The sequence below is a fragment of the Gloeophyllum trabeum genome, assembly GCF_000344685.1.
Source record: "Gloeophyllum trabeum ATCC 11539 unplaced genomic scaffold GLOTRscaffold_00025, whole genome shotgun sequence".
Taxonomy (NCBI): Eukaryota; Fungi; Basidiomycota; class Agaricomycetes; order Gloeophyllales; family Gloeophyllaceae; genus Gloeophyllum; species Gloeophyllum trabeum.
Window position 1 is genome coordinate 1 of NW_006920434.1, and position 23,141 is coordinate 23,141.

Here is a 23,141-nt window from a genome sequence, read left to right on the forward strand (position 1 = left end):
TCATTCCCATACAACCCCATATACCCACACTCGTTTCTATGCTACAACTTCCCTTCATCCAGTGCAAACTATGTCTTGAGTAATTGCCTGTTGCTAAGTTGAAGTCTGAAGACTGTTTGGGGACTTTGCTGCTTAACAGAAGGGCCTCATAAATGCTTGATCTCGAAGATATCAAAAGCCCCAGCCCACCTGCTTCAGATTTGAGTCCAAACAATGCATGATAAAGTGGGCTTGTGAGCATTGGTGGAAAGTAAATGGAGCACTTTGTGGACTCCAGTTCTCAACTTAAGATGTGTGTACATGCTTGAATAGGAGGATGGAAAAATACCCAATGTGCTCACTTCACATTTCAGCTCAAGTAATGCATAATAAAGTCAGCCTTCCCGTGGATATTGGTGGAGGGTGAACGGTGGACTTTGGCATGTTCGGTGCTTGACAAAACAAACTCAGGGGTGGCTAAATAGGGGATCACAATAAACCCCGGTGCAATCGAAAGAGTTTCAGACCCCATCGATGGTTGACCAAGCCAGGCTGCGACCCGACGGAGATTGGTGGAGGGGGAACGGTGGACATTGGGGGGTTCGGTGCTTAACGAAACAGGATCAGGGGTGCTGGAATAGGGGGTAGCAAGAACCCCCGGACCAATCGCATGAGTTTCAGACCCCATCGATGGTCGACCGAGCCAGGCTGCAACCCGACGGAGATCGGTGGAGGGGGAACGGTGGACTTTGGGGGGTTTGGTGCTTAATGAAACAGGATCGGGGGTGCTGCAATAGGGGGTAGCAAGAACCCCCGAACCAATCGCATGAGTTTCGGACCCCATCGATGCGCGATCTCTGCCTGCCAGGCCCGGCGGCACGAAATTGCCCGCGGGGGGCCGGGGTGCGAGAATGGCGGGTCGGCGCGTGCCAAGGTATGCCTCAGCGTGCGCGTAGGCCCACCCCCAGATAGTCAGTTAAGCGTGCCATCGGTAATTCCCGCGAGCATCGCTAGGCCGGCCCAGCGACCGTTCCATATGGGTAGGCTGCCGATAGCGAGAGCAAAGAGGAGTCCGTCTCCAATATGCTGGGACGCAGGCCAATCAAGGAGGTCAATGAGTGAGCATGGTGCTCCCTTTGCATGCTATGTACTATTACGTCTAGTTCTCAGCTTGTCCGTTCTGCCTTTTGTCTTACATACTTTGTAAATGAATACTTGAGTCAAACTCTCTCTCTTGACTTTTGGCCTTCCTCGCATGAAACAATATAGCCGCAGAGACTCCAAATCGTCCGTGTACGGTTCATATGCACTTACTCCGACGTGTCAGGCTCAATCGTCCCAGGACGGTTGCCTCTTTCACTCAGCCCATTTCGCCTGACCAACCATCTCTGGACGATTGGCCCCTGCTTTTCGCTAGCAATACACATGTTTATGTCCATTTCAATTACGTAATTCTTACCCTAATGTCCTTTGTAGTCTCTCACTACAACCCATTTCCTAGTCACACACTACAAAATACCCAGTACTAAGCCTATGCTAAGCCTAACCTATTAGAATTAGACCTCTATGTATGTATGGGAAGTGCAAGTTGAATTGTACAATGGCAATATGCCATGTATGTTACCAATGCTATCTACATATTACATTGAAATACCAATATCTCTATCCACCCAAACAACTGGAGCCACGAGAAAACAAAACATCCTCATACCCAAGCACCCTCAAAGATGCAGTACTCCACAGAATCAAGACTTGTTCTGGACATCCTGAGCGGGACTCTGCCCCACAGTCACTTCACTATCCAATGCCTTTGGTTCTCGGTGTCCAATGATGCCAGTGCCACGGAGGAATACCAGCGCTAATAAGCATGCTACATTGGGATGAATGATCACAATCAGTGGCACACATTTCCTGTCAGTGATGTACCACTCACCTAGCATTCCAAATGCAAAGCATGTCCATTGAGCACCTTGGTACGCCTTGAGTTGTGCAAGATGAGGCACATTTGCACCACCCTGAACTGGTGTCACACCCATAGCCCGGGACTGCTGAGACGGGACGCGGTCATAGACAATTGTACTGATTGTTAACCCAAAGGCAGTGCCAATCTAAGACAAGGAATGAAATGTTAGAGTCAGAAGAAGGCTATACAGATGGCCACTCGAAAGACATACCTGTGTCATGGTCATGAACAAGGCACCGGCGACACTTTGCTCGTGCGGTAGGGCCACCTTCGCAACAAAGATCGTGCCACAGGCGAACATGAAATCAGTCCCGAAAACCGATAAGATCGCGCCAGGGAAGCCATAAGCCCAGTACGGCGCGCCAGGCCCAACTACTGCGAACAGAAGTGCGGCACAACCCGTCAATGCAGTGCCAAAAACTACCAAGCACATTCAGCCATCAGCTACAATAGCGGGATGACCAAAGGGGTACTTACCGAGCAGCAAAACAACGGGCACACGAGAGATGAGAAGAGCAACGATGACGTTGCAAATGAACCCGGTCACGAACATGGGAATGAAGCGGACCATCGTCAAGACGGGGTTGAGGTGCAAGAAGTCTTGGTAGTACAGCTAGATGGCGCCGACACATCAGCGCGCGACTCGCATTGCCTGGAATTGTGATACTCACCTGTGCCCACAGCTGCCATGTCACGAAGCACCCATAGTTCAGGAATGCGACCCACTGCATGACCGCGAACTTGCCCCGCGCGCGCTTCCATATCGAGAGCCGCATGAGCGGCGGGGGCGTCCACTTCGAATTCGAGGGGTTCGGCGAGTCTTGCACGCGCTCGAGGTAGAGCTGCCAGAACAGGTAGCCAACGGTGAGCACGACACCGATAATGAGCAGCGCAATAATATCTGCAAGACGAAACAGTTCAGTCGACACCCGCCCCCACACGAGAACCTGGAGAATGCCTACATGAAGTCCGCCATCCTTGCGGGGCGATCTCTCCGTCGCTGAGCACGAAGACGATAAGCGTAAGGCCCGCTGTAACGAGTGCAGCCCCGATCCAATCGACTCGTCTGTCCAGCTCGTCCGATGGCTTGTCTGTGTCTATTGATACGATAGCGCCGATTACAACAAGGGCGCTGAGACCCGCGGTGAAGTAAAACGTCGAGCGCCAGGTCTTCCTATGGTCACAGGTGTCATCGCACATTCACAGAAGCATATACGAATGCACGCACTCGGTTACCTGTGTCAGTACACCTCCGACGTTAGAGCCTAGCGCAGCGCCAATAGGTGCTCCTGCGGAGAACGTCGCAAAAGCCCACGAACGCGCTTTTGAAGGCGGGAATGCGTGCGCCAGGATACCGAGCTGCAATCATCAGCGGGGTTAACCTTCGGTCAGAGTGAGTGAAGACACGTACGCCTGCAGGAATAGTGGCGGCAGCACCGATACCCTGGAAGCCTCGTAAAACGTCCAAAGTGATTTCATCTGCATCGATAGCGAGTGAGTCGCATACATCGACGCGAAATGATAGCGCGAGGGTACGTGCCATTCGCAAATGCGCATCCCAGACTGAACGCGACCTGACCCAACGAGCCAAGCACGAATGCTCTTCGCCTTCCGTACAAGTCTGCGAGCCTGCCCAAAAATAAAAGTAAACATCCCTGGAATGGAATCCGCGTTAGCTAAACTTCGAGGGCCCCGACGCGTTCTACGTACCGAGGTTAGGGAATACGCGGAAATAATCCATTGAAGTCGTTCCTCCGGGATATTGAGCTCCTTTCCGATTGTAGGCAGCGCAATCGAGGCTGACGCCGCACATAGAGCCTAGCGGACGCCGTCAGCTGCGAAATGCGACAGAACAGGGAACTACGCACATTGATACCCATAGCCAGCGCGCATGTCCCTACGATAACGCATGATCTCAGGGTACTTCTTCCTGCCACGCCATGGTCGTTCGCGCCCTCCTTTGTCGCTGGTGCAGGTGCACTTGATGTACTGCTCCTTCGTTCCTGAGCGTTGTTTTCAGCCTGAATTCTTGTCTTCTCGTCGTACGCGTTATGAGTTGTTTCGTGAGTCGGCGTCATCGTTCATGCAGGCAGGCGTGAAAGCTCGTCGACGACTTGTCACCGCAGACCACAGCGGAGAAGAGGAGTTATAACAACTGAACAACTGAACGACCATCCATAAGCAACGTTTCATTATCGGACCATTTGCCGTTTGCTGACTTGTGTGGTGCTCGAGTTACGGGATCTTAGATCCGCAAAGCATATTCTTAGTATCGGATCAGGGACCGGGCACTTTCGGAGGCTTAGAATACCCTCTATCATTCGTTCTCGCGTCTTCTTCCGTGTCGTTATAACTCGGTGTCCGCACTCTCTAAAGCCTGTATTTGATACGTTACGTCTGATTCCGTGAAAGGCATACCAGGAGAAGATAAAGTGTCCGTATTTTTCATACTGTTATGCTGTTCTAAGCTCGCTCGGGATGGATGATCATGAGAATATTCATCCCACTGTCGAACCTCAACAAAACGAGCTCGACAAACTAGGCGAGCCCATGAATACATTTTCTTTGCCATCACATCGCAATGATTGGCATGGCAGTTCTGGGAACCAGTATGTGAACAACCGATCCGAATTTGAGCCGATACCTTCGGTACTTACCTTTCGCTGTGAGCTGCGCGCCAGTCAGCAATGACCCCGCTCAACGTGGCGTAACTTAGATCTGAGCATGATTGTGTGAAGCAGGCGCGAGGACGGGCAAGTACCACACCATAGTGTGCGTCGTTAGACAAATAGGTACGGAACGACTGATGATAGGACTTACTGACGCGAAAACACTCAATCGCACCGAGAGACAGCTAGGACCTCTTACGAATCCTGCAACTGAAGGGTGCGAACGTTACTACCGGACAACTACGAGTGACGTACCGCGTGAGCGTGTGCGAGATGCGCCGGCGAGCAACACGCCTTGCAGACGGGTATACAGGAACATAGGGTGAGAGGTTCGAGGCGTATGTCCATCTGTCCGCCGCAAAACATAGCCACAGAGCTGATATTGATGGCTTCAGTTCAAAAGGGATCTGGCCATGGTAATAATAAAAAAATGCTTGCACGCTATGCAGACGATACAGCCAAACGAAGACAGGAGGTTACAGACGGGCGAGACTTGACGATTGACTGGCCTATCCGTGCCGCATAGAGCCAGATTCGCGTCCGGCACTGCTGACACACCGCAGCCATTTATGAGTTAGCAAGCGAAGCTCGACAGGTTTTCACTCGGCGCTGTTAGTAGCGTCGATGGATTGAACAGTCTCGACGAAGCATCGAAGAAGTGCTCACTCGAGAAGTCAATGAGAAGGAGAGATAAACACTGACGCCAACGACTCATCTGCGCCGCCAGCAACTGTTCTATTACTTTGTCAGCGCTCTCGGTACACCCGTATCTAACTTATCCTTAGCCTCGCGACATTATCCATCAGCTCCTCCCACCCACTATCGGGGTCGACACGTATAAATCGGCCGACCTCATCCTCCGAGTGCGCACGGATAAACGTCGCCGACACAGCCAGGTACGTATACTCGTCCACCTTAAAGTGACGCTTAAACAATGACAGCGATCGCTACTTCTAATGTCAGTGGAACACAAAACGCGGATGCCGGTACACGCACCGCATAACCCAGAGACTTCAGCGTCTCTCGTCCGAACGCACAAACATTCCTCGCAGTGGCAAACTCCACGATGATTTGTGGCGGAGCGAGCGTCGCCTGGAGGGATCGGTGGAGGACTGCTACAGCCTCCGAGAGTTCTTCGGACACCGGAGGATACGTCGCAAAAGTAGCGGTCCTGTGGGACGGGTTCGGATTTGCCGCAGGAATCATTCCGGGCTTGAAGAGTGCTATTCTGCGTTGTCTGTCAGCCGTTGAATGCCTGCCCGTCGCATGGTGCTCCCTTTGCTCACCAGAAACGAGCGCCTAGGGAGAGGGTATGCTGATTTGTCGGCTTACCATCGGATGAATATAAGCTCCGGAAGGTGGCTATCTATGGTCTTCATCATGATCTGCTCAGCGAGCGACACGAGCAGCCAGCACAAGCGCCACGAACGACTCGTGGGACAAATAACAAGAACGTACCGAGACGAATGCGGCATCGGACAACACAGACGCGTCATATCCAACCGTAGACATGACAAAAATAGATGGATACCTCCTGCTATTACCCTCGCCTGGCCTCACAGAGGGACGCCCTGTATGGCACCGTTCGAAGTGACTGTATGCTTTACTACAAACACGATATATCATACGGCACCCGTAATAAAGCGCCCAGTCACCTTGTTGTATCCTTTCACGCGTACAGCTAATCAAAACCATATGTTAGGAACGACGAGACAGTCCACCCATTCGCCGGGTTGTAGTCGCCAGGCTGCGTGGTCCCCCTCAAATCCTCATAATGCACCTCCGGCACGCACTGTCCCAGCACGCACCTTGCAACCGCCTGCCCGACCTCCTGGCCCTCCATGTATGCCGCCTGCAAGAACCCAAAGTACTCCGGGCTTGTATGCTCACCCGCAAACCACACGCGGCCCACATTCGCCCTCAAGTTCTGGTGCATCTGCAGTGTCGTCCCAGGCGGCCAATTCGAGTAGCTCCCACGCGCCCACGGCTCCTGCGTCCACCGCGGGTAGTAGAACGCGGTCGGCTCTGGGATGGTTGTGTTCGGGTACATCGTGCGCAGGACGGCCATGACTTCCGCGAGGGTCTGTTCGTCGGACTGCGCTTCGACGCGGTAGCTCTGGTCGTCGACTACGGTGACGAAGAGGATGCCAGAGCCAGGGAGGAAGCCCTCCGCGTCGAGGCTTTGCCACACGGGGTAATAGCCGCGCGTAGTAGGGTCAGCGTACAGCAGGAATTGGTAAGATGTGTCCCAGAACACTTGGTTGGTCGGGAATTGCAGGAAGATTTTCGTATACGTGCCCATGTCAAATGTCGTGATGCCCTGCTGCTTCCAAAGGGGAAGGGGAGGCGTGAAGCTAACGTCGTCGTTCTGGAGTACACCGAGGCTAGAGCCGCACAAGTAAGTGCGTTGCATGGGAGAAAGGGAATAGGAGGGCATACGAAAAGGTACAGATCGCGTAGTCCGCAGTGATGCAGCTCCCGTCGGCGTTATCGATCCTTACTTTACTGTCGTTGTATGCGATGTTGGTAACGACGGTGTTCAGTAGCAGCCGTGAGTCGTTCGGAGTCAGATATGTCGACGCCTCTCCCTTAATGAATATATTGAATCCGCGTTGGTCGAAAACATAGTTATTTCCGTCTGAGAATTGGTAGAACGTCGTGTTCTAGGTACAAGGGTGAGTCGTGTAAGTATTGCGGCACAGAGATCTCGCCGCTTACGTAGTTCACTATTGCGAATTCCTGTGAGCTCTGATCCTGTACAATATATTAGTTGCCGCCCTGTGCTACAAGTCAGACGCAGGACTCACAGGGCTGAAGGCATACTCCCAATCAAACTCCCACCACTCCACCGCCTGCTTCGCTGCATCGTGCATGGGCTTCCAACCACCCAGACTTAACCCGCTTCGAAAGCTGCGGTCCTGCAGGCCCTCTGTCAAGATGTACCCCGCGTCCTGCTCCACGTATGCATACGCGTCTTCGAACTCGTCGAGTAGCTCGGTAAAGTTGGTGGCGCCCGTGGTGGAGAAAGTTTCGATTGAGGAGTAGTCGGAGTAGGTGTTTGTGAGGTTGTAGCGCTGAGCCTAGAAGGTCAAGCATCCCCAGCTCAGACGGACGACCGATCCAGCGTGATAAGCATAGACGCATACCAAAATCCAGATGGGATTCTGAGGACCCCCGGGCGTCCCCAGTCCCTGCACCCAGTTTGCGCCTAACTCGATCGTGTATGGATTGCCCTCCGCATTCTTCCCAAACGTCGTGTGCTTGACGCGGCCGCCTATCTCATCGTTGTACTCCAGTATCAGAAAGTCCTTAATATTCGCCTCAGACAATGATTTCTACGCGCACAGTGAGACGTCGCCAGCTGAAACTACAGGAAAGACCACGTACCGCAGCCTCTATCCCTGTCAACCCCGCCCCTAGCACCGCGACCTTCGTCTCCCGGCACGCTTGTGCGCTCACCGCCACAACCGCCGCAGACAAAAGCAGTAGCGCGACCGTTGGTCCTCCCATGTTCCTCGGAAGCAACGGGCATTCTCAGCCCTCCCATGCTCGCTCTTTGTACGCCTTGGGCATATGGCGGTCCTATTCATGGAGTTATACTTGTGATTGCCGAGAGTACAGCTGCCGTTCCATGATCTTATCTTGCACAGAACCGAGATACAGCGGCCAATCCATTGAGTCTGTCGCTGTCAAGAGTCGATTCTGACCCTTTCGTGGCGGCCTCTCGTAACGCCAGGTTCTCATGAGTGAAGGGAGAGCGTGTCCGTGAACCGGCCATCGCTGACAGAACTTATCTTTAAGAGAACATGGCCAAGGTATCCCGAGCTTCTTTCAGCACTTCAGCTTCACATGGGTTTCAATAGCGTTCCATTCCTAAGGTAACTCTAACAAGCTCGCAGTATGGACTGAAGTGGATAAATTCAAACAAACTGTAAACAACTGACGGTACGATTACTTTCAGTCATTAAAACGACCGGTAAATACAGTTCTGTGTGAAGGTGAATTACTCCGTCAGGGCACTATGCTAGTCGGTAGAGTCCTCTGTCAAGAATATGATCATTCACTAATATGAATGTCCGGCATCGTATCATTTATATCTTCCAGCTTTTCTTGATGAAATCTGCGGCCCGTTCCGCGAAGATATACACCGGGGCCTGCGTATGCGCATTCGGCACAATAGGCTGTATCCCACAGGGTTAAGACCACGTCCAAATTGACAGAACGAAACCACTCACAATGACACTGGCATCAACGACCCTGAGGCCCTGCGCGCCCTTGATCTTCAAGTCCGGGTCCACAACACCCCACTCGGCGCCCTTGGGCGACATGCACGCGGTACCCACCGCGTGCCACACCGAGTTGCCCGTGCTCCTGGCGTACTCGGCAATCTCGTCGTCCGTGGTAGCATTCGCCCACGCCTCGTACGGGCCCGTGATATAGCCCTTGAAGGCCGATGCGGTGGCAAAGCGCCGCGCAGCCTTGATGGCCGAGACGACGACGTAGGTGTCGAAGGGGTGTGCGAGGAGGGCGGGGTCGATGAGCGGCTGCGTGAAGGGGTCAGTGGAGTTCAGCGTGACGGAGCCGCGCGCGATGGGGGAGATGACGTTAGAGAAGATGGTCATGTAGTTCCCGGTCGAGGGCGAGGCCGAGCCCGGCATCGCAAATCCATTCTACCAGATCCCATCTTGGTATCAGCAACCTTTCGTCTACAGCACAGACACAAGCAGAATGAAGTCAAACTCACCGCGAAAATCAACTCATAATGGCTCGAATGCGGGCCCGCGCTCGGATCGGGGTACGTCTCAAAAATCGGGTCGTTCTCAGGGAGCCTGAGCCACCCGAGCAACGTCGTCAAGCCATCCACAAGCGGACCCTCGTGCGGGTAGCTTGAGTTCCACGCCTGGATATCCGCCGCGAGACGGGTCGAGTTCTCGAAGATGCTGTCGGAGGTCTGCGTGCCGGACACGACGAAGGGGTTCGCAACGAGCGGGTGGTCGGACATGTTCTGCCCAACGGAGGGGAGGTCGAGGAGCGTGGGGATACCGAGGGACGCGAGGGCAGTTTTGTTGCCGATACCTAGTAAACAGAGTCATAAATCGCTTCCTTGACTTTGAGTGAACGCGGCTCACCAGAGAGCATGAGGAGCTGGGGGGTGTTGAATGACCCGGCCGAGAGGACAATTTCCTTCTTGGCGGTGACGTTGTACCTCGCTGCAAGCCAAACATACATCAGCATCCCGTGAAACGGCTTGCTTTCGACGAGTTCCAACATACTCTGACGGTTCTCAGCAAACTCCACGGTGTTGAATGCAATCTGCTTCCCAGACTTCGCGTTGGCGTCCGGGAATACTTGCGTAGCGTGCGCGTGCAGCAGTACGTGCAGATTCGGGCGGTGGATGAACGAGTCCCCAAGGTAAGACGTCGCGGCGCTGCTACGCGCGCCGTTTAAGATAGTTTCTTGCGTCCAGCCTACAAATCATAAGCACTTATCCTCCGCAGCCCGTCGACACGCTAAGGCACGTACCGATCCCCACAACATCCCCCGCATTCATATCCAAATTGAACGGGAACTCATCCCCGAACTCCTGCGTGGCATTGACGACCAGGTGGTCAATTGCTGTCGGGTACCCAGGGAGCGTGACGGCGTTGATCCCCGAATAGCCGTGAGCGGAGGGGAGGAACTGGCCGGTGGTGTTGTGCCCGTCCGCGGGTGGCGTGAAGCGTTCGTTCTGTTTGGGTTCGGTCGTGAGTGAGTGTGTGTGAGTGCGAGGTGCCGGAGGAAGGGGAGCAGGCCAGCGAAGAAGAGAAAGACTTACACGTTTTATGTACGGCTGCAGCGCGTCCCATGACCAGCCCTCGTCCCCCGAGATTGCAGCATAGCGGTCATAGTCGTCTCTCGACCCACGGGTGTACGTCAGGTAATCTACATATCACGGTCACCTCTTTCCAGGACAGGCTATACAACATTGATACGCACTGGTCGAGCTGCTCCCGCCCAGGACGAACCCGCGCGGGTACGCCGGGGTGCGCCCATCGAGCCCCGGTTGGGGCACGACGGTGTAGTTCCAGTCATACGCGGTCTGGGGGGACGCGAAGGGTGCGAGGAGGGGGACCTCTATGTTCGTCGCGCCTTGGTTCCTGCGTTATAGTGAGTCCCGAACTGCAATGGACGCAAGTATGGGACGAAGACGTACGAGACGCCTGCCTCGAGCACCAGCACCGAGATAGAGGGGTTTTCGGTGAGGCGGTTGGCGATCACGGCGCCACCAGTTCCACCTAACCAAGGTTCGAACAAAAATCAGAGTCGATTACGAGTTGTAAGATAGCGGGATCAAGGCGTACCTCCGACGACGACGAAGTCATACGCGAACCCGGGGAGCTGCGATACGCTCTCGTAGAGCGCGGCGGAGCAGGCCGACGCTAGGAGGATGGGCGCTGAGAGCTTCGAATACATCCTAGGGGACCGTAAGAGCCACCGACAGACTGGCGAGGCGAGAGTGGTCCGCCCATCGCGCTTTTATACGTCGCATCATGACAGTGCAAGTCGATTCACGAGATCGGACGCGCGTATGGCGTCTGGAACAAGAGACTAGTACGCATTGATGTCCGATACGTTTCCCGTGTCTGCTGGCCCAATATTGCGCTGTATTCCCCGATGCGATGACCAGGGCGCTCGCAGTACGGGCCCGGGTGGGTTTGACTGCGTTTCTCAGAGCCGGACCGTGTCACTCGATGGCGGGGAGATGCTGATCCCGCCGTTTCGAATGGCATGCATTTTGCGATATCAGTGCTAGGAGTCCAGAGACGCCGAATGCGTGACCGAAAGAGGAGAGTTGGGCGTCAGGTATGGAGGATTAAGTGTGGCAGATCGTATGCTGGGCGCTGTGGACATCGCAGGGATGGTACAGAGATTCGCATGTGCAGTAACCTTCTAGAAGTTAATCTTGAGAATGCGGAAGCAAAGTTTGCTTATTTTTTTGTTTACCATCATCGTCAACGTTCGGCTCGCACGAAGTGTCGATGTCAAGTCGACGTCCAACAGTTCAAGTCGAAGTTGAAGAGGGAATTGCACTGCCACTCGCATTTAGCGCCCAATTAGAAGCTGTCGACCTTCTCAAATACGCGAACCCTGGAATCCTGTCCGTAACATCCGTTCTCCAATTCGCACATGTATTATTATTTTCTTCGACGGACAAAAACATCAGCGCTGAACTTGAAGCACGGGAAGTGTCCCTCCAAGTGATGTTACAGTCAGCAAGTTACCGACTTCACCGCGAACGCCACTATCGTTAGGGTTGATACTGCGTCTCCTGAAGGACTCTTTGCTATACTCTACGTCCACAATACGCGTCCGCGGGGATATTTCGACATCTAACAACGAACAGAATTCGTTCAGCCACCATCGATTGGCCTCGGCTTCGTCTTGGCAACCTGGGGGCCATCTTCCAGTCATGAAATGTTCCCGGATTCCCGGAAGCATGGTCGACGTCCTCTTCAGCAATCAAGCAGCAAGTACGTACCCCGCATCTGATGAGGCAATCTATCGCTTGTTTTCCGTATGATGCATCTTCGACTGTCGATCCTGGACGTCATACAGAGCTTATGCCGCCATTACCGTCTCCCTGACTGACGGCTTCCCTCTCATGTACCCTCAAGTTTCACCGCGTGACACGACGGAACCTCCCATTTTCGAGCTGATTCGACTCGCACGGCAAGTTTCCTGCTCAGATTGGCTTGCGACCCACCGCCACCGCCGACCCGGACGTCATCAAATCATTCCGTTTCTGCGACGCGCAGTTTGACTGTTTGGCTGTTCGTTCCTAGTCTCTCCCTAGTACCGCTGTCTCATGATCACCGGAAGGGTTGCTCTCGTCTCTCAGCTGGACTGACGCTTGCACCACCAGGAAGTCCGGGTGCCTCAACTAGACTCGACTCAGCACACAGCGCAGACTTGGATATCTGTTCGGTGACCTGGTCCTTATACGTCTCCGTGATCCATCTGCTGCTCTGAGTCTCAAACTCATGTCCATCAATATATCTACAGCCGTGCTGACGACGGACAGAACTGCCCCGTGTGTGCTGAAATACAGATCGGTGTTCTTTGGGGGCAAGCTCGGACAACTGACTAACCCTAACCCGAACAGAGCGAACCCTCTCCCCTCAAGCCTCAACCTGCTGTCTTCTATCCGGCTGTCCGGGATTCAAACCAAACGCAATTTAACCGACTCGGGGTCCGTGCCGAGTATCATGCCACACGGTTTGGCATTCTCGTGAAGTCCCTCCCAAAGACATTGGAAGGCCTGCGTCCCGCCGCCATCGAGCGACTTCGGCTTTCATCCTCGAGTATGTACAGCATCCTGACGACAAAAGCAGCAGCCGTATACTGGTGTCCGTCCCGCACTTAGGAGACGGACTATGGATCACTCCTATTGGTGCTCCTAAAATCTCTATCTCTTGGTGCCGACGTTTCCGCAGCAGCAAGTCGGCGCACCGAGCGTCAATGCTTACATATCGCGTATGGCGTCTCCTCCTTTCTCTAATGGATACGGAGGTACTATCCGTCCCCGGTCCTTCATCCGGATGTATCATTTCATCCAGAGGCGTCGTCTCAGCAATTGATGCGTCCGGCGGACGATCAACGGCCACAGCGAGCTTCAGGCGCACAAATGGACGGGTGCATACTCTTGGCAGAACCGTGACAGAGCTGTCTCACCAAACGACAGGAGGGCATTCGTGATCACGTACTCGCCCATTACCATCTGCACAAAACGTGGGCTAGTCCTCGCCTTGTTCTCCCAGAAACGGGACCACTCCCTGTTCTTCCCTCCCTCAGCCCGTCGCGAAATGCCCGCTCCTGTATCATGATGAAGGTGTCATCTCAGCTCCGAGCCTCCGAACTTTCGTCTCGGCGCCACTTGGATATGTATTGTGCACCGCCCGAACTTGTAAGTTCGCATCTCCTCAACAACTGACGCTGGTCCCTCAATCTGATTCTTGCTGCGTAACCCGGAGACGAACCGACACCTAATGGGTACGAAAGACAGAGTCGTGTACTGGTAGCGCGCAGTGCGTCGGAGAGGTGCTCCTCGTGACATCTCTTTCCTGCCCATGTCTGCTGGCAGAGCAACTGGGCGCCTCGTCCCCGCGAGATGATGGTCTCGTGCTCTTCGTCGACGCCGGTACGTGCTACCACCTGGAACGAAATGAAGCAATCCTTGCCACCTACCGTGAGCAGTGCTTTTATGTATCCGGCACGGCGCACCGACCTCTCGGGTGTATCAAGCACGAAAATCGGAACGCGGGACATTCAGATGCAAATGACGAGTGGGGGTGTTATGTGATGCAGTACAATGAAAACAGCGAATGCGATTAAGTAAATAGATGATAATGCAGTGGAATAGATGCCTAATTTTGCCACGCCCGACACCACGAACGCACACACCCCTTACTCCTGGATCTTCGCAAGGATCTCATTGTCCTTGAAGAGGTAGTACTCCTGCAGCCGTAAACACACGCAATGAGATCCAGCACAAGACGACTCCAGCAGAGCGGCGTTACTCACCTCCTCGCCGACCTTGATCGCGTTACCACCCCAGCTCGGCAAGAGCACCCGGTCGCCCGCCTTCACGTTGCACGGCACAACCTTGCCCTCCTTCGTCGGCGCGCCGGGACCAGTCGCGATGACCGTGCCCTCGTTCAACGGGCTGTTCGTCACGGAGCTGGGCAGGAAGATGCCAGTCGCAGTTTTCTGCAGCGCGCATATGGCTCAGTCAGTCTCGGTGCGAGGTGGATAATGGAAACGAGACTCACGGTTTCCGGCTTGAACCGCTGAACCAAGACGCGGTCGAGCAAGGGAACCAAGGACTTGATGGACTTGAAGGTCGCCTGGGCAGCCTATACGCCAGTCAATCTGCACTCTGTATTCCCGTAACGACCAGTGAACATACCATTGCAGTGAACAGCGGCAGTGAACGTGAACGGACTGGGATAAAGTCGGAGAGAGCAGCTCGCTGACTTGTCACCGAAATTTCACTCGTATTTGGCCCACGCAGAAAGACACGGTCACGTGGAGGCACGTAGAACATCATAGAATGTACGCGTACTCTGCTTGGACGATGTGGCTAACGACGAGGACTAGCTAGGGATATCGGAGTGCTTGCAGCGAGGACTAATAGTAATACTCAGGTAATGGGGTAATACAGTCAGAGATGTGTACAGTAGAAGCGGGGGAATACGAGGAGAGGAGAGGGACAGCGGGAAACGCAGCGTCCAGGAATGCAAGCACCTCAGCCGAGAACCATATCATCGTCCACCGACACGATCGCCGTCGTGTCCTCCATCATCGCCGCGTCCTCCACCTCCTCATCGCGCACCGGTGACGGCGACCCAACAGCCAGATGTCGCGGTGGCAGCGGCGGCGGCTGCAGACGCACACCGTCCCCAATCGTCCCCACCGTCTCCGCCCGTCTTCGCATGAACACAGGCGAGTCCACGATCTGGTCAGGAGGCGGGGGATTGGGTGCCCGCGGCCTCAGCCTCCTTGTCAAGTCATAGTTCACATTCCACGGCGGCCTCACATGCGGCGTGTGCTCCGGCGTCGGCACATGCACCGGATCCTGCGCGTTCGGCGCTGCTGGATCGTCCGCAGCGTTCGGGTTTGGCGCGGTGTGCGTCGTCGCCGTCGAGCGGAACGCATTGTGCACCGCCCTGGTCACCTGCGTTGTGTCAATCCCCAACCGCGCCTGCCTCTCGCGCTCGCGTTCAGCCCTGCGCTCAGCCCTGCCCGTCACCGTCCCGCCACTAGTCGTTACGTCCCCTGCAAGGGTCGAGCTCCCGCGCGAATGCTCCGGGTTCTCTGCATCCTCGTCCCCGTCCTTCGCGCTGCACCAGAACCGGTGGCCCTCGCTCCACGCCGTGCTCTGGCACTCCTTCCCGCAGTACTTGGCCTTCCTACATCGCCTGCATTTCGCAAACTCGCGCGGATACGACTCCCACTTGCCACACAGCACTGTCAAACCACGGCGTCAGCACACGTCCCAAGAGAACAGGTCACAGCACTCACTATTCGCACACTGCCGGATCCCACCCCGACTATCGTCCTTCCGACACGCATTGCGCATAATCGCGCCCGCCCAGTACTGTATCTCATGCGGCAGCGGCGGCGGCGCGTTCGGCATATCTGCCTCGCTCGAGCTCGGGCGGAATGTGAAGCGCTCCACGAGCGAGAACACATTGGTATGGCGTACAGGAGCCGGCGCCGGCGTCGCGTCCACCGCTTTCTCCTTCTCTTTCTCCTTTCCCCGCCCGAGAGACTTGAAGAACCCGTACGACTCTTTGGATGAGGGCGTGTTGTTGGTGTTGAGGGCGCGTGAGCCGAGCGTCGACGGACCCGCGCCGTTGGTGGATGTTGATGATGATGATGGGGTCGCAGCAGCGGATGTGGTAGCCTGAGATTGCGAGCGCAGAGCAGCAGTCGCGGGATGGAAGGATGTGCGGGGTTTGTAAAACGCTTGACGAACATGCGGGTATTTGCTGAGGTACGCAAGCAGCTGCAGACTCAGCAAGACATCTTCGTCCCTGTACGGCCCCGTCTCTACATTTTCCCGTGCATGGTGGTGGTGATGGTGATGATGGTGGTGGTGGTTATTCGCAGTCGTAGCATTGGCAGTGGCAGCAGCGGGGGCAGCAGCAGCCCCCTCATTTTGCGCCGCTATCCTCAGCCCCGGGGTCCGAGACGGCCCAACATTTCTTGTCCTCCCTTCGGCCCCGGGTGTCCTGCCCCCAGCAGGCGTTGGCGTGTTGAACGGTGGCATCGCACCCGGTAGCGTCGTCGTCCCTGCGCGTGGCGTCACATCCGGCGCAGGCAGCGTCCTATCCCCACCCAAGTCCGCTGGGCGCACAGTCGGCGCGTCCTCAATGGCACCCGGCGCCCCCGGCGGCGCGCCCATCGCAAAGTCGTCGTTCGGCTCGAGCGAGACAATCCCGTCCTCGACGCCCGCGTCCATCGGGCCCGGCACATCATTGATCACAATATGCGGCTCCGTATTCATCTCCATCGAAGGCCCAGCAGGATTCGTAGGCGGCGCATCCGAAACGATTCCCACCGCCCGTCGTGGCGTCGTAAAGTTGCGCATCTGCGGCGCGCGCGGCCGCGGCGACGGGCTCGTCTCGCTGTCCTGCGCGACGCTCGTGTCCATGTCGACGTCGCCGTCGTCCTCCGTCTCCGTCTCCGGGCGCGAGTTGTCCGTCGAGTTCGACGCGGACGCGTCGCCGCCCTGCCGGCGGTTGCGTCCGCGGAGGACTTCGCCTGCGGGGTCCCATGCTGGCCGGGCGATGATGGTGCCGCTGCGCTCGCGGACGGGGATGACGACGGCGCCGGTGGGCGTGCCCGATCCGACGGGGGTTGTTGCGGTCGAGTTGTCGGTGGATGTCTCCGCGTCCGACGTAGCAGACGAAGGCTCGGACCGTTGCGTGCGAGTGAACGTCGAGTCTGAGGGTATAACAATCGCAGCGCTATCCCTGCGTTCCGGCGCGCCCGTGTCCGCCATATGGACGTCCTGCTACTGAGGCTGAGCCATATCCCAGAGAATGATCGACAGCGATCGACGTACCTCCGAACCAAAGACCTCGCCCGTAGCCGCCCTCTCCGCGCGAATAACGTGCTCGAGCTGCGCCTGCCGCTGCAGCGCGCGCGTGAGCTCCTGCGCCTGGTCCCGCTGCCTGCTCTCCAGCGCCGCCGCGCGCCTCGCCGCGCGCTGCTCCCTGCTCTCCCTCGGCAACCCCGTGGCGCTACTGCTCGGCCCAACCGCAAATCCCTTACTCACAAGCCACGCCTCCAGGATCATCCCCACCACATCCAGCGTGCCGGCTTGCACTACACGCGAGCGGATATGCTCGCTCCCACGCACGCCGATATTGACGAGGCACTGGAAGGCGAGCGAGAAGCGGTACGCGGCGTGCTTGTCCCACTGCGCGGGGTTGAGCGTGGGCGGGAGCTTCGGCGGGTGCGCGGCGGGCGGCGCGAGCCCGTAGATCAGCTGCGGGTTCTCGGGCGGCGGCGGGCAGATGCAGAAGTCGTGGAGGATGCGGACGAGGCGCTCGAGCCCGCCGTCCATGGTCATGATCTCGCGGATGCGCGGCGAGGTCGAGGTGAGGTAGACGAGGTGCGTGAGCGAGTTGAAGAGTGGCAGCGGCGACTCGGTGTCGAGCGCTACGGGCCGCGGCATCAGGCGGCGGATGATTACAAGTATTTACTGCTTGTACTCACCTCTTCTGTCATATAATTGCGATGAAATGCATACGCAGGCCCTGTTCTGGGCGGGAAACGCAAAGTTGGACTCCCTCATCAGAGATTAGTCTCTCGCGAACGAGTCTCAGTCGTAACGAGCGGTGCAGGTCGATATACAGTGTCGCCAGCAGGCAGAAAGCGCAGATGCAGAGTCCCAAAGAATAGTCTAAGCTCGCTGGCCGGTAGAAACAGAGAGTAGCGGTGTGGCGGCGGCGGCGATGTCGTTGCACACGATGATCAACAAGCACAGATGACTGGCCCACTCGCCCTCTCGCTATTTGACCCTGTTTGGGCCCGCTCGCGGATGACTAAGCTGCCTCTTCAGGCGCGTGCGGCACGCGGCCCGGCTCCCCGCGGGCCACTTGCCACACGGCTATTTGTCTCTTTATGGTGGCCCTTGTATTTCCACCAGCTTGTCATTGTGAAACATAGGCCGTTATTTCCTCTATTCGCTGCGGACCTCGCGATTTTCACCGTCGGCGATGATGTGGACAGTCGGCTTTCACACCCAAGTCATGGTTATCGCCGACAACTCTGCTCTACAGCGCGTTGATTGTTCAATTGTCCACGTACAAGCAGTTATCTTTCTTTATGCACAGCCTTGCTTGTGTAGGATACTCAGCGCTGCGCAGTCGTTTGAGGCTAGCTTCCAGTTCAAGAAACGGATGAAGAAAAGGCTTATTGATACACGAACGCTTGAGACTTCTCGTTCTTCTAACCTTCCAGGTTCTTATGCTCCCTGATCATTCTCCAACGTCGCGCCGCTCTCATACTCCTTCACATCCCTCGCACCCCTATACTTCCCCGCCAACGCCTCCTCGGCCTCCCTCCGACTATCCAAACTGCTCGCGCCGTACGGATCCAACCCTTGGCCACCGTGCTCTCCCTCGTACTCCCTCCGACTACCCCTATCCGTCCCCTGCTGTGCGTCCTGTGCTTGATTCGTTGGCCCGCCGGGAACGGACTGGTTTACGAGCCCGAAGGAGGGCGCTTTCTCGGGGTGGCCGCGCTGCGCGGCGGGGGAGTAGGGGTCGCGCGCGGAGCCGTAGCCGCCTTCGGATGTTGCTTGGTGTGATAAGTTTCGCGGTCAGTCAATGAGGCGAAGAACTACGCGATACGGAACTCACAGTCATCTGCGGAGCTCGAAGGATAGTTTCCCGTGCCGCGTTCCACCGATTGTGGGTACTTCTCTCGTGGATCCTCAGCTAGAGGGAATAGGCACGTACGCTCAGCCAGCTCAAACGATCTAGCCACCACCTCAGGCGGAACGTTCACTCACAATTGTTAACCAAAGAACCCTTGTACCCCGTGCTAGCGTATTCGTCGCTCATCTCGGCAAGCTCGTCCAGTCCCAGTCGTATAAGATACGTTTAGCAGAGAACACAGGAATAAAACGCGTCCAAAATTTGATTGATGCAGTACCCCGCGCTCTCGCTGCCACACTTATACAAAGGCCAGCCTGACGTCATTAGAGCGACGTCATACTCCATACACGGCAAGGCGACTGCCTCGTTTGGAGCAACCCCGCACTACGCGATTGTGGCATACGCGGACCCTATCATATGGTTTACTGTCGGCAAGTTGTTCGCGCCAGTTGCTTGCCACAGTCAAGCCACATACCCTGGAGTGCAGCCGCAATTCACGAGGAGGGCGGCATGGGAGCATCATCGCTAGGGCCACTTGGCAGGCCTGGCAGACGCCAATAGCATCCTGTGAGCAGTATCAACGCGCAGGAAAACATATACATTAACAGGACACTCAGGTAACCAAAGAAATCCGATAGCGCGAGCATGCCTTGACTCCCCGCTGTGCAGAGGTCCTCGTCGAGCGCTTCTGCCTTCAAGGCGCTTATTTGGGCGGTAAGGTGCTGTATACGCCAGCTAATTTTAGTAGACTACTTACTGTGTACGTAACGCAACTTGCACTTTGCAACTGTACGTGAGTACGCACGACGATACCTTCTGTGACTGCTTAAGCAGTGTTTCCTCTGCTCCCGATGAGCACTGTGCATCCAAGTCCCCCTACGGCGGCAGAAGTCGCGAGTCTTGCGGAAGCGCTCTCCGTCCTCGAGCGCCTCCACAAAGGCGCATTCAAGCCCCCACCCACTGTCCTCGCGTGTGTGTTGGAAGGGGGCGAGACATGCCGCGAAACGACATTTGCATACGGGAGAGAACAGTTGAAGGCTCTTGGGTATGAGGTCCGTACTGCTGATTATCAACCTTGCAATCCCGCCTGATCTCTCGTCTCTCCACCGGCACTGGCAGAAAGCCTTTCAATTGATAAAGAAAGACTTTCTATACGACACAATCAGGGAGGACGTCCCGTGCTTCCTCGAAGCGACCCTGTTAGACAAAAACACCGGCATGGAAGTCACCAAGTTCACATACACCGGCACTCCAGTACCCGAGTATGTTCAAATTAATCCGGAAGGCTGGGAGGATGTGCTGGACGATGTGGCACGGCTCAGGCTATGGGTTGGCAATCCGCCGCAGTCCATGCGGGGCCACGAACAACCGGTGGTCCTCGCCGTGCTCATTGCAGTCGGGATCACATTTTACATAGTCCTAGCGTGGCTGCTTCTGGCTTTCCTTAAGCGGCTGCCGCTGGGTAGCATGGTTACGAGTCCTGAGGTACGAAGGTCGAGTCCTTACGCGCAAAATATGCCTGCGTGCCGAATGTTGTACCCCGTGAAAACTGCTTATGCCGAGAAGTCGTGGGAGTTATGTTTTGTATTGCAGACTACATTATTGGAACTCCAATTGGAAGTCTGGTTGTATGTGACAAGAGGGGTGCAAAACCAGAATTTTGGACACCGACCTCCAACTTTCCAGGACCCCCGGAAAGGGGGTAGGGGGGAGTCCCCCTTCCGTGTATGGACGAGCCAGACAGCGGCAGAAGCGCAATCGGACCTCATTTGGACAGTGACGATAAAATTAGAGACCCATCTTTGCCCGCAGTGTCACGTGACTTTCTGGCAAGCACGAGGTCTGACATTCGTCCCAGACGGCGCGTACTTGCAGATATTCAGAAGGCATTAAATCATGACATAGACTAAATGATGAAATTTCTAATATCGTACTACATGCGTGCAAGCGTTTATTAGAGCAATATGGGACTTGATTCGGCGACTGTGCAAGGATTAACGGGAAACTGAGCAAAGTGTGTGTACTAGGACCCCGAACATCAATACTGACCCAGTGCAAAGGTAGGTCCGTGTTCCCGATTTGGATCTTGTACCCCTCTTGGTATGTGAGACTACAAAACTACTTTTGTCGCATTTTTGTAGTCTCTGGGACCATTGTTTGCTTATTTGCGGGCTCAATTCTTCGTCTTATCTCTCTTTTATTTTCTCTAGTCTGGGGCGTATGCTATACGGGTCTACAACAATATTGTCGTGAATTTATCGATTGTGTGTCTTGTCTTAGTCGGCATGGCGGTTTTACTTTTATTGCTTATCGTGGGAACTAACTATTGTAGTGGCTTGTAGTCAGTGGCTGAGGTGCGGGCGCATCGGTTTAGATTCCTGGACTCTGATTGGCTCCTGCCTTCTATGACATAGGCTCTCTGCAGGTTCACCCGATCTGCAGAGCCATTACATCATTGGTATCTGGAATAAGGCTGGTAGCGCCGCCCTCCGGGTGGCAAGGCCCGCTACCTTGGGTGGGGGATCGGGAATAGATGTTGTAGGGCGTATTTGTTACTGAAGCTTGCATGTATTGGGTTTTTTCCTTCACAGATTTATTGCTGTTTGACTGTTAATGGTGTCTCTATGCGCCTACTACTGACATGGCATGAGAAGGCGATCCGAGAAGACAAGCATCAGTCTCGCTGACCGTCCCAACACAAGTGAGTCACATTATCATGTCACAGATGTCATGCCATATATGTTACGGATGGGATTCTTAGCTCCAGAAGCACCTCGTGGCATCGCAGAAGACTTGTATACGGTGCCTCATGTACTCAGAAGGACCGTCCCGTTGCTGAACAGGATAATACCAGCTACTGTATGACGGTGTGACAATGTCACTATTGGACTGTTGGATGTTTCCGGCGGCCACCGAAGTCAAGTCTTGGTTGTTGTCGGGGTGACAATGAGGACGGTGCGAGAACATTATCTGTGCAGTGTGCCGACAATGTTCCTTCCCCGTAATATGGATGTCTTCCTGCAGAGAAGACATCAGATGGTGTATTCGTGTAGAACAAGTCTGGTGACACGGACTTGACTGTTCCACGAGCATATCTCAGATGGCAATTTAATTTTTAATCTCAAGTATCTACAAGAAAAGTAATTATTTCGTAGTAGTACGCCTTGTTTTCTTCACTGGAGAAGATGCGGGAGATGGTGTTGGGCTCATGAATTCGTTGAATGATCTTTTTGATTGAGCTGAAGCCGTCATGGGTGTGGCAGCATCCGGCTTCGGTTTCAGATTTCCAGGAGCCGGGATCTCTGCGGGAGCATCAGAGGGATCAACGACCTTGATCTTGTGCGCGACAACTTGATAGGTCTGCAGAACAATGTTCGTCATTATCGACATGATTTTGTCTCCAAAGACAATTACCTTTGATATTTCCTTGCCCTTTTTGAACACCCAGACCACTAGTTCAACGTTCGCGACAATAAGCGTACCAGGCCGAAGCTTGTCGTGCAGCAGCCACAGTGGGATAAGCTTGCCGTTGACGTCCACAATGTCGGGCTGAGTCACTCTTGCAGTCTTGAGCTGATAGAGCGGTCCGCTGTAGTCCGGAAGAAGCCTGGGGTTGTATGTCGCTCCGAGCTTTATATCCTTTTCTTTGGGTCCCTCAGCAGCCATACGTCAGATATTGTAGCATTGCAACTTACCGGGGGGGAAGGAAGGTGGCACATCATGGTCTTCTTGCATAATCACATCGTCGTTATTGCCATTCGAAGATATTGACGCCTTGTCACTGCATTCGACTTTGACCTTGCTCAAGCCCGGACGGAACGGAGTTTTGACCGCTTTGTCTTTCCTGTCAGGTTTCTGGTATTGTTATGAGCATAGACGGAGTACGATTGGTGGGTATCGAGCATTACCACATATTTGGCCGGCGAAATTGTCAGCGCAATGAGGTTGCGGTCCTCACGAGCATCCCCTCTCGGGGGCCTGAGCCAGTTGTTAATCCTGAATCGAGTGTCCTGAATGTATTATTAGATGTACCTTCAGTCGCATGGACCACAGAAGACATACATGGTTGTTTTTGTCATCTTCTTCTCGCTCTTCGTC

General features: G+C 55.0%; 8 protein-coding genes across 8 annotated transcripts; 1 reads left to right on the top strand and 7 right to left on the bottom strand.

Moving 5' to 3' along the window:
* Positions 1-1,724: 1,724 nt before the first annotated feature.
* GLOTRDRAFT_118399 (efflux transporter) lies at positions 1,725-3,893 on the bottom strand (the record flags this gene model as incomplete). Its single annotated transcript, XM_007873094.1, has 11 exons — positions 3,811-3,893; positions 3,653-3,760; positions 3,483-3,597; positions 3,354-3,421; positions 3,171-3,301; positions 2,905-3,116; positions 2,614-2,843; positions 2,420-2,555; positions 2,154-2,362; positions 1,913-2,087; positions 1,725-1,849 (listed from the first exon to the last, which is right to left on the bottom strand). Exons 1-11 carry the CDS (start codon positions 3,820-3,822, stop codon positions 1,725-1,727), a joined length of 1,521 nt encoding a protein of 506 aa, XP_007871285.1. The 5' UTR covers positions 3,823-3,893.
* A 2,288-nt stretch (positions 3,894-6,181) lies between these two features.
* Positions 6,182-8,121, bottom strand: GLOTRDRAFT_82515 (flavin-containing polyamine oxidase; the record flags this gene model as incomplete). Its single annotated transcript, XM_007873095.1, has 6 exons — positions 6,182-6,995; positions 7,051-7,274; positions 7,330-7,365; positions 7,419-7,691; positions 7,758-7,946; positions 7,999-8,121. The coding sequence occupies 6 exons, from the start codon at positions 8,119-8,121 to the stop codon at positions 6,293-6,295; spliced, it is 1,548 nt and encodes a 515-aa protein (XP_007871286.1). The 3' UTR covers positions 6,182-6,292.
* Positions 8,122-8,702: 581 nt separating this feature from the next.
* Positions 8,703-11,064, bottom strand: GLOTRDRAFT_97140 (alcohol oxidase; the record flags this gene model as incomplete). Its single annotated transcript, XM_007873096.1, has 10 exons — positions 8,703-8,792; positions 8,847-9,281; positions 9,356-9,687; positions 9,741-9,821; positions 9,885-10,079; positions 10,135-10,339; positions 10,427-10,533; positions 10,588-10,748; positions 10,805-10,886; positions 10,953-11,064. 10 exons carry the CDS (start codon positions 11,062-11,064, stop codon positions 8,703-8,705), a joined length of 1,800 nt encoding a protein of 599 aa, XP_007871287.1.
* A 2,861-nt stretch (positions 11,065-13,925) lies between these two features.
* On the bottom strand, positions 13,926-14,622 carry GLOTRDRAFT_67106 (chaperonin Cpn10). Its single transcript, XM_007873097.1, has 4 exons — positions 14,558-14,622; positions 14,421-14,504; positions 14,173-14,358; positions 13,926-14,106 (listed from the first exon to the last, which is right to left on the bottom strand). The coding sequence occupies exons 1-4, from the start codon at positions 14,558-14,560 to the stop codon at positions 14,056-14,058; spliced, it is 324 nt and encodes a 107-aa protein (XP_007871288.1). The 5' UTR covers positions 14,561-14,622; the 3' UTR covers positions 13,926-14,055.
* Positions 14,623-14,706: 84 nt separating this feature from the next.
* GLOTRDRAFT_141598 (uncharacterized protein) lies at positions 14,707-18,048 on the bottom strand. Its single transcript, XM_007873098.1, has 4 exons — positions 17,878-18,048; positions 17,222-17,820; positions 15,673-17,170; positions 14,707-15,618 (listed from the first exon to the last, which is right to left on the bottom strand). Exons 1-4 carry the CDS (start codon positions 17,954-17,956, stop codon positions 14,897-14,899), a joined length of 2,898 nt encoding a protein of 965 aa, XP_007871289.1. The 5' UTR covers positions 17,957-18,048; the 3' UTR covers positions 14,707-14,896.
* A 540-nt stretch (positions 18,049-18,588) lies between these two features.
* GLOTRDRAFT_118401 (uncharacterized protein) lies at positions 18,589-19,296 on the bottom strand. The gene is made up of 3 exons (XM_007873099.1): positions 19,178-19,296; positions 19,026-19,103; positions 18,589-18,963 (listed from the first exon to the last, which is right to left on the bottom strand). Exons 1-3 carry the CDS (start codon positions 19,227-19,229, stop codon positions 18,629-18,631), a joined length of 465 nt encoding a protein of 154 aa, XP_007871290.1. The 5' UTR covers positions 19,230-19,296; the 3' UTR covers positions 18,589-18,628.
* A 598-nt stretch (positions 19,297-19,894) lies between these two features.
* Positions 19,895-21,091, top strand: GLOTRDRAFT_134115 (uncharacterized protein; the record flags this gene model as incomplete). The annotated part of the gene is made up of 3 exons (XM_007873100.1): positions 19,895-20,095; positions 20,163-20,528; positions 21,071-21,091. 3 exons carry the CDS (start codon positions 19,895-19,897, stop codon positions 21,089-21,091), a joined length of 588 nt encoding a protein of 195 aa, XP_007871291.1.
* Positions 21,092-22,187: 1,096 nt separating this feature from the next.
* On the bottom strand, positions 22,188-23,122 carry GLOTRDRAFT_134116 (uncharacterized protein; the record flags this gene model as incomplete). The annotated part of the gene is made up of 5 exons (XM_007873101.1): positions 22,188-22,403; positions 22,458-22,687; positions 22,739-22,898; positions 22,952-23,039; positions 23,106-23,122. 5 exons carry the CDS (start codon positions 23,120-23,122, stop codon positions 22,188-22,190), a joined length of 711 nt encoding a protein of 236 aa, XP_007871292.1.
* Between the last annotated feature and the right edge of the window lie 19 nt (positions 23,123-23,141).

What these genes read in the sequence shown, in the direction of transcription:
- GLOTRDRAFT_67106 (XM_007873097.1), bottom strand. An exon ending in AGCGGTTCAAGCCGGAAACC is followed by an intron (nt 14,359 to 14,420) that starts GTGAGTCTCGTT and finishes TGCGCGCTGCAG; the next exon opens with AAAACTGCGACTGGCATCTT. An exon ending in CGATCAAGGTCGGCGAGGAG is followed by an intron (nt 14,107 to 14,172) that starts GTGAGTAACGCC and finishes TTACGGCTGCAG; the next exon opens with GAGTACTACCTCTTCAAGGA.
- GLOTRDRAFT_141598 (XM_007873098.1), bottom strand. Translation starts at nt 17,956, where the DNA reads ATGAGGGAGTCCAACTTTGCGTTTCCCGCCCAGAACAGGGCCTGCGTA. An exon ending in GCAATTATATGACAGAAGAG is followed by an intron (nt 17,821 to 17,877) that starts GTGAGTACAAGC and finishes CGCGGCCCGTAG; the next exon opens with CGCTCGACACCGAGTCGCCG. An exon ending in GATCCGGCAGTGTGCGAATA is followed by an intron (nt 15,619 to 15,672) that starts GTGAGTGCTGTG and finishes GTGGTTTGACAG; the next exon opens with TGCTGTGTGGCAAGTGGGAG.
- GLOTRDRAFT_118401 (XM_007873099.1), bottom strand. Translation starts at nt 19,229, where the DNA reads ATGAGCGACGAATACGCTAGCACGGGGTACAAGGGTTCTTTGGTTAAC. An exon ending in GGGTTCTTTGGTTAACAATT is followed by an intron (nt 19,104 to 19,177) that starts GTGAGTGAACGT and finishes TATTCCCTCTAG; the next exon opens with CTGAGGATCCACGAGAGAAG. An exon ending in TTCGAGCTCCGCAGATGACT is followed by an intron (nt 18,964 to 19,025) that starts GTGAGTTCCGTA and finishes TATCACACCAAG; the next exon opens with CAACATCCGAAGGCGGCTAC.